Source organism: Paralichthys olivaceus, chromosome 11 (assembly GCF_024713975.1).
Source record: "Paralichthys olivaceus isolate ysfri-2021 chromosome 11, ASM2471397v2, whole genome shotgun sequence".
In the NCBI taxonomy this organism is placed as follows: domain Eukaryota; kingdom Metazoa; phylum Chordata; class Actinopteri; order Pleuronectiformes; family Paralichthyidae; genus Paralichthys; species Paralichthys olivaceus.
The window spans coordinates 7,794,104-7,808,257 of NC_091103.1; the positions used below are offsets into that span (position 1 = coordinate 7,794,104).

At 42.0% G+C, this 14,154-nt stretch overlaps 1 protein-coding gene across 1 annotated transcript; it reads right to left on the reverse strand.

The window, feature by feature from the left end:
• Nucleotides 1-287: 287 nt before the first annotated feature.
• Nucleotides 288-12,349, reverse strand: slc6a4a (solute carrier family 6 member 4a). Its single transcript, XM_020094863.2, has 13 exons — nucleotides 11,741-12,349; nucleotides 10,272-10,406; nucleotides 9,114-9,336; nucleotides 7,580-7,718; nucleotides 6,868-7,002; nucleotides 6,638-6,741; nucleotides 6,069-6,196; nucleotides 5,733-5,845; nucleotides 4,093-4,224; nucleotides 3,603-3,702; nucleotides 3,414-3,514; nucleotides 3,086-3,253; nucleotides 288-1,938 (listed from the first exon to the last, which is right to left on the reverse strand). The coding sequence occupies exons 1-13, from the start codon at nucleotides 12,213-12,215 to the stop codon at nucleotides 1,864-1,866; spliced, it is 2,028 nt and encodes a 675-aa protein (XP_019950422.1). The 5' UTR covers nucleotides 12,216-12,349; the 3' UTR covers nucleotides 288-1,863.
• Between the last annotated feature and the right edge of the window lie 1,805 nt (nucleotides 12,350-14,154).

Genomic DNA, 14,154 nt, shown 5'->3' on the forward strand with positions numbered 1-14,154 from the left:
ATATGAACAATATTCCAGTTCTGGATTTTTCTCAGTTTTACATGAATCCTTCAGTGTTCTGTTTATTTTGTAATTGTATATTTGATTTGTTGACATTATGAGGGTTGCACCCCGCCTCTCCACCAATATCAACTGAGATTGGCTTCGTCCCCCCCCCCCCAACCCTCTGAGGATATAGATGATGGATGGATATTGATTTGTTGCTTTTAAAGGATTAAATAAATAAAGTGAATTTTCACTGACAGGACCGACAAACAAATGAAAAATCAACTCACGGATGACAGAGCTTATTTATTTCCATATATTTTTATTATCTGTTATTTCCCATATATTTATATCTTTATTCTATACAGGTGTATTTCTCAATACAGTCTTTTATTGACATACACAGATCCTATATAAGCGTGAGAGCTACAAGAGAGAGAGAGGGACAGAGAGAGAGAGAGAGAGAGAGAGAGAGAGAGGCAAGAGGGAGTTTACTTCCTTAATAAGATATTTTGGCTGATAACAAGACATCAGGAGATCACATTACAGACACACACACACACACTCACACACACACTGAAGCACAGTATACACACATCTCGGCATGCACACATTAAGGGGCTGAACACCTCTCCTTTTTACACGCACGCACACACGCACACAAAAACACACACACACACACACATCCATGGAAGGAGGAGACAGGTATTCACAGGATAGATTACACCAATACCAGACTGACTAGTAAATACACATGTAGATGTACAGTACTCGCCATATTTTAACTCCTGCTCCTACACACACAGTTACACACACTCTGTCACACACAGGCACATGTGCACACAAACACTCACTAAATTTTTGGTAGAAAGTAAAAAGCAGAAATGCTGACTTTCAGACTGTGATAACGGTGATAATGTTATTAGCTCTGATCCGTATTTGGTTTCCACTGCTAACAGTTATGCAGTAGGACGACAGAGTGAAGAGCGTCACCGAGATTGAAATGTGGACCATCAGCATTATGTCACGTCACAATTTAAGTGTGAGGAACAGTCAAAATAACAACAATGATATATTATAAAATAAATACACATTATATTATATTGCAGTTATAGGAGGAATACACATGGTAGGTTCTGTCTGAATCTTTCTCTCTCAGACACACACACACACACACACACACTCAAACACCGTTTCACAGTGTAGGGAAATCTCATTGCAAATCCGTCGGTCACCCACGTTGCCATCATACAAACACAGGCTGAGAGCCAACACAACATAACGACAACCTACAATATCCAAACATCTTTGAAAATATGAACAAAACAGATATCATATATTTGGCTTCAGTAACAGATGTAAAAAGATACCTGAATTTTGCTACATATCAGAATGCATAACGTAACAGTATAATATGAGAGTACTGAAATGTAAATATCTGGCCTTGTCTGACTGATTTCAATCTGCAGTGTCTCCAGTGAGAGTGCATTGTATATTGTCTATATGAACACAGATTACATACTGTGTGTAACTGTATAAAATATCTGTGACTGTCGTATTACCTGAAGAAAAGCTTGGTCACTGACTGACTTTTGAGTGAAGGAGCTGTGAACATGATCTGGACTCTGGGTTTCCGACTAACTCCTTCAAACCTGCTTGAGAAACCGAACCAAATGAAGCTAAACGAAGCTACTGCAGCCTGGCTCCACCTAATTCCACCTCTATCTCTTAGATCTTAACGTGAGAAAGAAAAATGAGCGAAGGAGATGAATGAAAAAGAGGCAAACACGGTGATAAGTAGCCCCCTTGTCCTGTAGGTTTGCAGTTTGTCCGGAAGAGGGCGCTCTAGGTTGCTACAGCGATGCCTTCTGTGTTTGGTCAGACTGCGTTGGTGACAATGAAGTCCCTGTGGTCGTCACAGCTGGGCTCTGGAGTGATGCTTTTTAACAGACGCTGTGGATACAGAGAATGAGACAAACAGAGCAGAGAAAGAAAATCATACATAAATTTAACCTGGTAACGTCTGAATACTATAGATTCAGGTTTGTTAGATGCATTTTGTTTCAATGACACAAAATAGTTGCAGATACATTTTTAATGAATTGACCATTTCTTTTAGAGCTCATCTCAAACAAACTGATCAAAACATGGTCGGCTACAGACTCAGGAAGAGAAAGAATGGTCTCAACGCCTTCAGCGTAGTGAAGAGTGGCCAAGTGTTACAAAATACAAACAGCTAACGTGTCGCTACAAAGACAAAGTCAAACTTAAATTTGATCTCGCCCACTCGGCCTCATCTGTCCTCATGAGACAACGGTCTGCGTCAGTGTCACTGTGGGCCTGAAAGCAGTGTCAGTGCTGGACGACAGCCAAAGGCCATCTGTCTACAGTCTTGTTTGATGTCCTCTCAAATCTCAACAAAACAACCGAACAAGACAGACATTCTGTTTTTGTGTCCGAGCCGACCCGACACTGATGTTTTCCCCATTTCTGACACCTGCAGTGTAAAAAAACAATCAAGAAGGTAGCTTGACCAAACCCACACCAAAACCTTTTGACTGAACCCAGGTTGGACATCCACTCTGTATCCGACATAATCAAGAATCAAAGAGGTTTATCTTGGAAAGGGGGACAAATCTCATATACAGACATTTTAAAGCAAAATAAATGTTGATGATTCATTTTATCAATGATGTTGATTTAGCTGTAGTTTGTCAGGCTGTGTCTGGGTACAGCAACAGTCTCCTTTTGTCCCTTAGCCTCAAATCTGGTAACGTGACAGTCAACACATGAACTGCAGAATGTGGATGTTTGTCTGTATGAGCAAGCAAGCGTGTTAAGTGTGTGTTATTGGGAAATGTCCTGCTTGTGTGTGTGCGTGTGTGTGTTTGTGTGCGTGTGTGTGTGTGTTGTCTTCATGGGGCCTGGAAGTTGTCATGACTTTTTATGACTAATCTCTGGCCTTCGTCTCCTTGCTACTCCTGCCAGTCATGTGTTCACAGAGGTAGACCCTGATAGTGAATGGAGAAGAAGGGAACAGAAGCTGTCGCTGGAGACATGAAGAAAAGAAAATAAGGAGAAAAGAGGAAGTGACCTGTACCTGTTTGAATGTGCCCTTGGCTGTAAGCAGGTGGTAGACCATATAAGCAGGTACACAGATGAATGAGGACACCCCAATGCAGTAGCCCAGGACGGTGGTCCACTGTGGGTAGTGGTAGTGGAACAACTTGACCTCTGGAGGGAAGGCCAGGAAACTGATGATGATGAACTGAAGGTGTGACGGGGGAAGAGAAGCAGAGGTCACATATCAAACACCAAAGACTAAATGAAAGTTTCTCTTTGCGATGAATCTTCATGTACTTGTTCTCCACTTCCTCCCCCCAGCATCGGTAGCACATGTGTGTGTAAATACTATACATGAGCCTCACCAGCAGGAAACAGGGGCAGATTGCCACCCAGCAGATCCTCCAGAAGCAGCCAGGGTAGAACCCAAGCATGAGCTGGATGTCATTGCAGAAACGGTTGGTACCTGGAGCAGCCACACAGAGACAAGCCATCACAACAAATTCCCAAATACTTCCAGATTAAAATCATCACATGTCACTCCAACCGCTTACCGTAGAACCAGGAGACGGCGATGACCTCGAGCAGCACCACGGTGATGACTGCAGGGCCTGTAGCGTACTCCTCAAACAGCTTCACCACAAATGCCCCTCCCTGAGACAGACACAGAGGAGGAGACGTTTCTAAAAAAGTATTTACAAATGTCTCTTATGCAACAGGTTTCACTGACAAAGTCTAAGACATGGAGCACCAAGGAGCAGGGAGCCTTGTTACAATAATGAGAGTTGGACATTGGAAAATTATTCAGGTCACATTACATTCCTTGAAACATTAAATTAGTAGCACTGAAGGTACAGCATGCGCTTCTTTATTGGTTAATGATATATCTGAATGGACTTTGAAGATGTGACCAAAGTCTGACATTAATGCTTCTAAATTGTGGCAACTGCAGTCAGTCATGTGGGATGAATTATTGAATTACATATAATATAAGAGACATTTTCAAATTGAATAACTTGCATACTGAGTGGGTGTTTAACTTACGTATGTGAGCGTGGAGAGAGCCCCGAGGTAGCAGACGCACACCAGGCCGAAGACAAACCACTCGCGCCTCTTGGCCAGTAAGTGCGGGAACTCATCTAGCATTGCTGTGATCACCCCCTCCAACCCTGCAAACTGGAGAGAGAGAGAGAAAAAAAATAAACAGAGAGGAAGTCATCAGAGGATCCAGAATAAAAAATAAAGAAGATGGGAAGCAAAGGAATCTCAGAAAAACACGTTTAGGGCTGTGGGAAAAGGCCACTTCTGTGTGTTGCGCAGTTTCACCTCACAACAACAAGGCTCCTGGTTCAGCCTGGAGACTTCCTGAGTGAACTTTGCATTGTCTCCCTGTGTCTGTGTGGGTTTTGGATGGAAGTGATATCAGGACGTTCACAACCTTTGTGAACTGAACCCTAACACATGTGTTTTGAGAATGCTCGGAGGTACTATCCTTTCCGTTACAAGTCACTGAAGCCAGAAATTCCATGCTGCCCCATTACAATGTCTGTGAAATGATAACCCTCATGTCCCTATGTCTCTGCTAAAGTCTGTCTCCTATTGGCTTCGATGACGAGGTCTTGGTGAGAAGCTCTTCTAATTGTTGAATCTCTTGTCAGAAGAGGTTTAGATCAATCACAGCAGGGGGAAGGGTGAGTATAAGAAAATAAATGTGGTTATAGTTGATATTGATATGTTGCTTTGAATACTACTTGCTCCTAAGTAAGTGACATATGCATGGTATACCCAGAATTAATTGACCTGTATCTGTATATACAAGTTATTAAAAATTAGAATGTTAGGGGATCCTTTTCCCCTAACATTCTAATTTTAAATCTAAGTTGCTGTGAAGCTGTTCAGTACAATCAGTCCAAGCAGAGACAATGTTTCTGACACAACGTGTTTGGAGAATTTTGGTTTAAAAGGAGGAAAAAAGTCCAGCAGCACTTGAAGTAAATGGTACAACTTTAACTTGAGGCTCTGATCAGGGTCACAAGCTGAAACGAATCAGTTGAACATTTGAGTTTTTGTATATTGTTCTGTAAAGTGCTGCTGAACTTTTGACTTCAACTTTAATCAATCTAGCGGTTCTATCACTTTTATTCATCAGCATACACCCCCTAAAAATCAAGATACAAATTGTTAAGCTGATCCGACCCGAATTCGGCGCACACGACACGTTTCGCAGTAATATCCTCAGTCATAAACGAAGGAGCATAGCAACACCAATGCTGATTCTACTCTGATTATCAGTAGCGTGATAAGAGCCTTACAGGTTTCTCCAGCTGGCTGCCTACGAGCCAATAAACACAGGCTTACAGAGACAAGATCGCTGCCCAATAGCGATATGAAAGTCCTATCACATTGTCTGCGGCCACTGTTAAATGGAACAGTGAGGACAAATAATACCCGACACCCTTATGGAGAAAGGAGCACAGCAGGCACACACGAGTCAAACAGAACAAAGCATTAGCCCGTGTAACAAGGCAAATATGAAACCTCTGTTTCCATGTTTGAGAGCGCACACATCAGCAGGGCACTAGGCAACAATAGAATTAGGTAGATTACATTAGAGCATTCGACAAACAGAACATTGTCTTGGGTGTTGTAACTTCTGCGTAGAAATGAGTAATGAGCAAACTAACCGTGCTGTCCAGACCCAACATGATGATCATGAGGAAAAAGATGATGGCAAAGAAAGTGGCAGCAGGCATGTTTGCTATGGCTTCAGCATAAATGATGAACAGCAGACTGGGACCTGGTGGAGACAGAAATAACCATGTTTAATTCATTCTTACAAGTTTATGTGAAGCTAAAATAGTACTCCAGTGATTGATGCTGAAACATACATGAAGCCAACTCATCCACTTATAGATGTTTGTCATGAAATATTTTCAATCCATACCTGGGCTGCATTTTACCAACAATGTGAGGTAATATATAAATGTGTTATTGGGTTTTGTTCTGGTGTGGAGTCGTACCAGCATCCTTGGCCACAGTATCCACATCCTGCTGCCTCATCTCAGCCATGTATCCCAGCACGGTGAAGATGACGAAGCCAGACAAAAAGCTGGTCAGACAGTTTACTGAGCTGGTGACCAATGCATCTCTGAGGTCAGGAAAGTTGGGAGGAAGACGACATATCACACACAGACATATAGTAATTTATAGTCGTAATAAAGTACAGTGCAATTAACATTCACACACAATAATCCTGCACTTCTATAACTAGCAGTCGTCCAACTCATTCACACTCTACCGACACAGCCTGAGAAGCAATTTGGGGTTCAAAGTCTTGAAAGTAAATTTAGGCATGCAGACTGGACCAGCCAGGAATCTAATCCGCTCTTGAGCCACAGCTGCCCTTTATAGATTATGTTCAACCCACGAATAAATATCAAAGCCGGCACTGACATAGATATTTTAGGTTAAAGGGTTTGACTCCATAAAATGATTCTTAACATTTATCATTTCTGATGAACTGTAGAACAATTTAGTTTCTTTTAAAGACCAGTTTCAATGGTGTATTGGCAGTATGACAAAATCTCACTTGTAGCAGTTGTTGTGAAATGGGTTGTAGCTGGCGAAGGCGAGGAGAACGCCAAACCCTGGACCCAGAGAGAAGAAGATCTGAGCTGCTGCATCAATCCACACCTTGAGGAGTGTGGAATGTCAATGATGGTGAATGATGGGGAGATACAAAAAAATGTGGATTAAGACAGGGGAGAAGCAGAGTAAGAGAAAGTGAACATAGGGGAAGAGGTTCTTCTTCTGACTCACTGTAGTGCTAAGCAGTTTTTGCCAATCAGGTTTGAGATAGAAGACGACTCCTCTCCAGGCCCCCGGCAGAGTGGCCCCACGGACGAGTAAGACCAGAAGGACCAGGTAGGGAAAGGTAGCAGTCACCCACACTACCTAATGTAGAAAGGTAAAAAAAGATTTACTTTTCTGAACTCATATGATTGATCTCTTATAGTGGCTGATATCGTCTTCACATCCTTCACACTCAATGAAACTTTCTTAAACAGTGAAGACACAGTGTCTAATCAGCCACATGGTTTGAGAAGGAGTTGTTTGACTACAGGTGTTTGGAACAACATATTTATTTAGTGTCCATAAATTACATCATATTCAAGTTACAACATATACATTCATTATAGGGACTACTGCAAATTGAAGTGTATATTTAAACAAATTGCTATAGATATGATATGATATTATTTTCTTAGATCTAATCTTTCACCTTGTCTTGGTTAGTTTCTGATATTGGTACCTCAACTCTGCCTGCTCATTTCAGGTTTGCCTGTCAGGATTTGAATCACAACTTCAAAATTCCCTTTTTAACCAACGTTTCTACCTATGAAGATGAACGATAATGAGGGCAAAGACATGACAGCAGAACAGTTCTTTCCTCTGCCTCTCTGGATCCATCAATCCATCCATCCACCCTAACTGACACCCCCATTAGCCATGCAGGCGCCCCTTCGGTTACCTTTCCAGACGTCTTGACTCCTTTCCAGATGCTGAAGTAGACGATGGTGAAGATGAAGAGCAGGCAGAGGGCCAGTTGCCAGCTGACAGAGCCCAGCTGGTGCAGCCCAGGAGAGAGGTGGACCTGTAGCACCTGGCGACTGGTGGGAGGGGACAAGGACGAGAGTTGAGGTCAAAAGGGATGCAAGGAGTAGGGAGGAGAGGAGTCGATGGAGAAGATCCATGGAGGTAAATATAGTGAAATAACATAAGAGGAGAGGACAAGAGATTGGAGGAGTTGAGAGAATAAAGGGAAGCAGGAAAGGAGTTGGAGAGAAGAGGAGATGAACAGGAAGGAGACAAATAAAGACAGGGTGGAGAGATGGGATATTGCGAAATTTGGAAAGCAGAGGAAAACGATAGAGCAAGGAAGATATGATATAGAAAAAAAGAAATTAATGAGATGAGACATGGCATAGTGCTCTACTTATTGTATTGTCCAATACCCGCATCACATGATGCATGGAGGTTTTTAAAAAGCTGTGATAAAATGTCACATAAGGTCGATACACACGCAGACGATGACTTTGACATAAATACATTTATTCATATCAGAGTTAAAAATAAACAAAGTGGAAAAAAAAAGAAACAAAAGAAAGTCTTGAGATGAAAAGCGAGGTTGACTTCTGGACCCGGGTTAAGCACATGAGCTCGGATGATAAAGCAGAGACACGATTTATGTTGAAAACAGGAAATTCTGGCGCCTTACTGAGCTGCGGATTTTGTTACATTTATAACTTGCATTTGGAAAAGTCAACTATGGATAAACCCTGAAACAATCTCAGTGGACAGACGCAGGCAAGTGATCAGCTGATAAGGCTGACAGCAGTAAGAAAGACATTGTTTTGACAGAGCTTTGGTTTAAAAAAAAAAAGAAAAGCTGTCCCCTCTTCTTGAGTTAATCACTGAGTATGCAACAAACCAAAGATTGCTTAAAACAACTTGAGCAGAGTAAAAGAATAAAAGAGGATATTTATGATGGGTGGACTCCAACATGTAAAAGTTTACTTTTTCCTACTTATCTCTGTTCCACTTCCTCAAATGATCCGTACTCAGTGTTTTCATACTCTTGCAACCACTTTCATTTCCTCTGGCCCCTTATCTCTTACCCCCCCTTTTTCACCTCTTTGACATCGTAATATTTTTCACCGATTTCCCTGGAAATAATTCATGGATCTTGATGATGACGGATGATGAGTGTGTGGTGCGGCTTTACTGCAGTTGAAGGGACTGTTTTGCTCTCTATGCTCTCATGTTTTTCAATCTCAGATCAGAACAGTGATTCTTATTCTGAAACACTTCATCATGTCTTCACAATCTGTGATGTGTGTGGATTCTGGAGCTAAGGCAGGTGATAAATCAGTCAGGGATCTTAAACAGCAGAGCCGACGCTTTCATCTCTCTCTCTCTGGAGCTTATCCTCCCTCCTTCACTTAATGTCTCCTTCCTGTGAAGTTTTCTCCGTACGCCTCTACATCCGACTTACATGCACTTACGTATAGAACTCCTCCGCGGGGGAGGTGGAGGAGTTGGACCATGACACGTTGTGGTCGGTGGACATGTAGCGGTTGCAGTTGGCTGTGTTCCAGCTGTTGGTGCAGGTGGTCCAGGGCAGGGTGGGCCGAAATGATGACAGCAGGTAGTACAAGGCCCAGGCCATGATGGTGTTGTAGTAGAAGGCTATGTAGAGGGCTATGATGCAGATGGCAAAACCAATCCCTGTGAGAGAAAAAAGAGGATTGTTGAATGAATGTCAATGTCAAATCAATGTCAATCATTTTTGGAGCAGGACAAAACATTATTAAATAACACTCTTGGGAAAGGCCTCAAGTCTAAACCAGATCTGGGAGGTCAACTTAAATCAGATATTGTTGACTGATGACACAGAGCTGAAAATGATTAGACCAGACGAGTTCATTTTAAACTCCAACATAGAGTTAAACTTAGAGATAGCCTGACTTGTTGGAGATGTGAGGAGTGTGATAGCCTGCTTATTTACTCCTTTTGAAAATGTCCCTAAATACAGACTTTATGCACTTCTGATGAAAATATAAGACAGATAATAGGCCAATATATTCCCTACACACCTGGTCCACTCACCTCCAGCAGACTGGATTTACACTGGAATTATTTTGAGTTCCTCTTTTTGTTTCTATAGCCCATTGTGGCTGTTATTGTTTAAAAACCAAATAAAGTGTTAATTATAAAAAAAATCCTTAACTATGTACATGTATGTTTTTTCTTTTAAGTGAATCATATGTGACACCAGTCAATCACTCCCAAGTTCTGTCGTGTTGTCAAGCTAATTCAAGTTGCTCGGGGGTTCGTGGGTGACATTTGGCAACAACAACAATTTACATACCATCATATTTCTGAGCATCTGGCATTTAGCACTGAAATGTGACAATTTCCATAACAGAGAGTCAGTACGACTCAGTAGATGTACAAGACAGAGGGGACGCTCTTCAAGGGAACAGTACTGAGGGGACAAGAAGGTTAAATGAGCCGTCTCTTAGACTGACGGTTCAACGCCACCCTTCCGTCTTTTATCTGCTCTTCCACTGCCAGTTTTTCTGTTACCATCTTCCTTTTATATCCAAGGTTTTGCTATTAACTGCTCTCTCCATCACTTTTCTTTCCATTCCCTCTGTTACCTTTGAAGATGGGACAGATGTGTTTCCAGATGGAGATGCAGCCACTGCGGTGGAACTGGCCGAGAGCCAGCTCCATGTAGAAGAGAGGAACGCCTCCGAACACCGCCATCAACAGGTAGGGCAGCAGGAAGGCACCTGGACAGAGACGTGGGAAAATGTGGCAATATGAGAGAAGAGAAACATGGGTGGAAGTAAGAAGTGATTAAGTGCAGAAAAATGTGGGGATGGATGTGGGGGGGTGTGAAAACATTAAGAAAGGAGAGAAAAAAAGAAAGAAAGAAGGAAAGAGTTACGGTAGAAAAGTCAAAGTAATTACACTTGTGGGATGTCTGTAATCTCAGTAGTACTCTCAAGAACGCGCAATCAACAAGAACCCAGAACATTAAAAGGCACTCTGTAAAAATCATTACATTTTGTAAGTACCTTATCATTTACATAACTGTAGCCCATTCAAAAACAACAAGGCATTGTTTTCCCAGCTTCGTATCACTCTGTATTTAGAGTGCTCTGCAGAAACTCACAGAAACTGACTGCTGCAGTGAAAAATAGGTTCTACACAGTGTTGACTTTGTAGATACTAAGTCAGGAAAGCATCAAAGTGATGACAAATGACTTTGAAGACCAAAATCGAGGAGCAGCAGGACGGCAGTCGGATCTTGGATCTCTCGAACCTAACGTGCAGAGCTCGATAATGTATCTCTCTTTCTTTTTTTTTATTTTAATCAGATTGATTTAACTTCAACTTATTTTATGTGCATGTGTGTGTTTGTGTATATGCAGACGAGCCGGTGTGTAGATGTCTGCTTGTGTCTCTTTGTGACACGAAAGCAGAGATAAGGGTTGATTGAGCAGCTCCCTGGGAGACAGGTTATTAAGCACGGAGAACGAGACTGAAGCCGTTCTCATAAAAACCCACAATTAATACGGTTGCCTCTATCAAGTGCCTTCTAGTCCCCATCTCTACCTCGCTCCGTGGGACTCACAGAACACAGGAAATTGCAAAGATTTTATTATTGCATATTCAATAAAAGTATAAAGGGAGGCCCTGTTTGCTGCTCGGTGAGGGCTGTGTAGTAACGGCACAGAGGACAGCCACACAGACTTTGTGAAAATATACACGTACTGTGAAGTGAGCTAAATCAACCACTATTTATAAACAGCTTTGTCAACTTTACGACTCCTTATAGGTCTGATGACGATGTACCAGAGATGACTCTACTGACATCCATATTTAATTATGGAAAAAGTAACAGAGCTGTAAACTCACTAACCTCAGCTGTTACATATATTGTGAACTACAGTGTATTTTAATTGAAAACATGAAAGACCCTTTTCTTCTTTCTACCCCTTGAAATGCTGTTTACTCTAGGAGGGGATGTCATGGACTCTTATCTCAAATCCATCCGCTCCTTATCTCCCTCCCCACCTCTCACAATTTTCTCTAATTCAAACATCTTTTCCCTACTCACCTCCACCGTTCTGGTAGCAGATGTAGGGGAAACGCCAGACATTTCCCAGGTCCACAGCATAGCCAATCACAGACAGCAAGAAGTCCATCTTCTTGCTCCAGGTTTCTCTGGGCCTCTCCAAGCTGGTTTGTTGGACAACCAGAGTCCTGAGGCCTCCCGGCGGCACGGAGGAGCCGCTTCCGCCTCCAGGTGCAGGGGCAGTACCCCCCGAGCAATCTGCGGTCCCTGGACCATCCTTGGGGCTTTGAGGGGTGGATGGAGTGAAGCCATTGGACACCTGCTGGCCAGAGCCTGAGGTCAGGCTCTTGGGTCCTTTCTCTGCAAGACCATCAGCCAGCATCAGTCTGCCATTTTCCTGCAGTGTCCCCTCCTCTTCTCCCCTCACCTCCTCCACTCTCCCTTTATCCCTCTCTTCCTCGTTCTCCCCCTTGTCCATTGTCAACATGCTTGTCATCATCATATCTTTCGTCTCCATTGGGTTGTGTTGAGGTTGGTTTCGGCGCTGCAGTTAGGGGCGGAGAGAGGTTCTGAGTGGAGACGAAGGGAATGTGGCACTGCTGTCCGATATGGTGCCCATTAGGGGAACAGAGGGGTTTGGGGTGGGGGGTGGAGTTGTGCGGAGATGGCGTGGGACGAGTGTGGGGAAAATTATGATTTTCCTTTTTGGACAGGTAGAGGAGAAAGGGAGAAACAGGAGAGCAGAGCCGAAAGCAGAAGATGGGGCCAGAATAAGGGGAGGTGTGTGGACGTGGGAGAGGAGTGAAATGTGTAAGAGTGTGTTGAGCAAGAGGGAATAAGAGCACAAGCTAGGAGAGAGAGAGAGAAGAGGGTGCGCAAGAGGAGAGATGTGTTTGAACAGGCCACACGAAAAGTTACGAGAAACTCGGCTCTTCTGCACAAACGACTCAGTGATGGGACAAACTGCAACACACAGACAGAGCAGACACTGATGAGTTGCAGGAAGGGAGGTTTTCATTACACGTCAGTAAATACATCAATTAAAAGTCTGAATTATGACAATAAAAATCTGTATCAGGTCTAATATGTTTGACCTACAGAATTAAAGGCTGAATCTTACTGTGAGTAAAACAAAAAAACACCTGTCTCATTGAGTGCAAAAGAAGGCATTGTGCTGGGACACAAGGATTTATTCTGCTTTTTCCTCATGTTTCTCTTTTCTCGCTATCGCTCAGTTGCGTAACCTGTTACGATACTTATCTGATCAAAGTTGTGTTAAAAGCAGGAAACACATGAGAAAACTTTGACAAACTTTTGAAAAACAAAATGTTGCAAAATGCTCCAAATATCAGGGCATTCAAATATGCTCCACAGGTTGTTCTGGGTGTGATTTACTGATCTGCAGGAAAGAGGTTTAATCAATTGTTTCATCTCATTACCAAATTTATTCAAGCAGCAATCTAAAGCGCACATATTTTTCTCAATTCAATATTCGTTGGGTAAAATCAGACTTTATTTCTGAGAGAATTTTTCCTTTGTTTCTGAATTAAATGCTAAAACCCAATAACTTCACATACTAATATGGTTTAAAGTTGAACAGCTACATCTCTGTGCATTAGAGGATATTCTGTGATAGTACAAACTGTTCTACAGCTAATTCATAAAACTTAGTTTTAAATTTACCAAGGAGAAAGGCTTCAATGAATGGAAAAAACACAACTAATCAAATGCACAATAATCAACATTCACTTTTAAACCAAAAAAAATCCACATATACTCATTGTTCAATCCAAAATGAGTAATGGGTCAAACTGAGAGTGCATTTAAAAGTGGATTAGATTGTTTACAGTGTTAGCTCAATAAGTAATGAGCGCCAGAATGTAGGAAGACTCAATTTACATGGAATGCCATTATCTTAATTAAGAACAAGAATCCTGCAGTTTTACAAGTCACGGAAACTCCGCACTAACATCTGACGACCTCACAACAAAGACTCTGACATGTACCTGGACACGGAGTGGAAAAGAAACACCGGCTAACCAACACAAACATTTCATTTCATTGTCCTTCATTTTTCTTTACTCGCTGATGAAAGCAATTTCTTCATCCCATGACTTCATTTCCCAAATGCTTCTTCGGCTCTGACAGGAAAAGTTAAATTTGATGAAAATCTGAATCTGAATCTGACCTGAAAAGTTTAGGAGCTTAAAAGAAATGTGTGGACATATTGAAATACTCATTAACTTACATCTGCAATAAATTATGTAAATGTGAAATGTTATCTTCAGGTACCTCTAAAAAGCACCCACTGTACGGTGACAAACAGCCTCACAATAGGAAGTCAAGAAAAGCAAACAGTGGTGAATGACTTGATGAAATACTGAATCTGACCTGAATGTACAAATCAGCAGCTGAAAAAATACTGAATAAAACAACGTTTGAAATATTGTTCATTA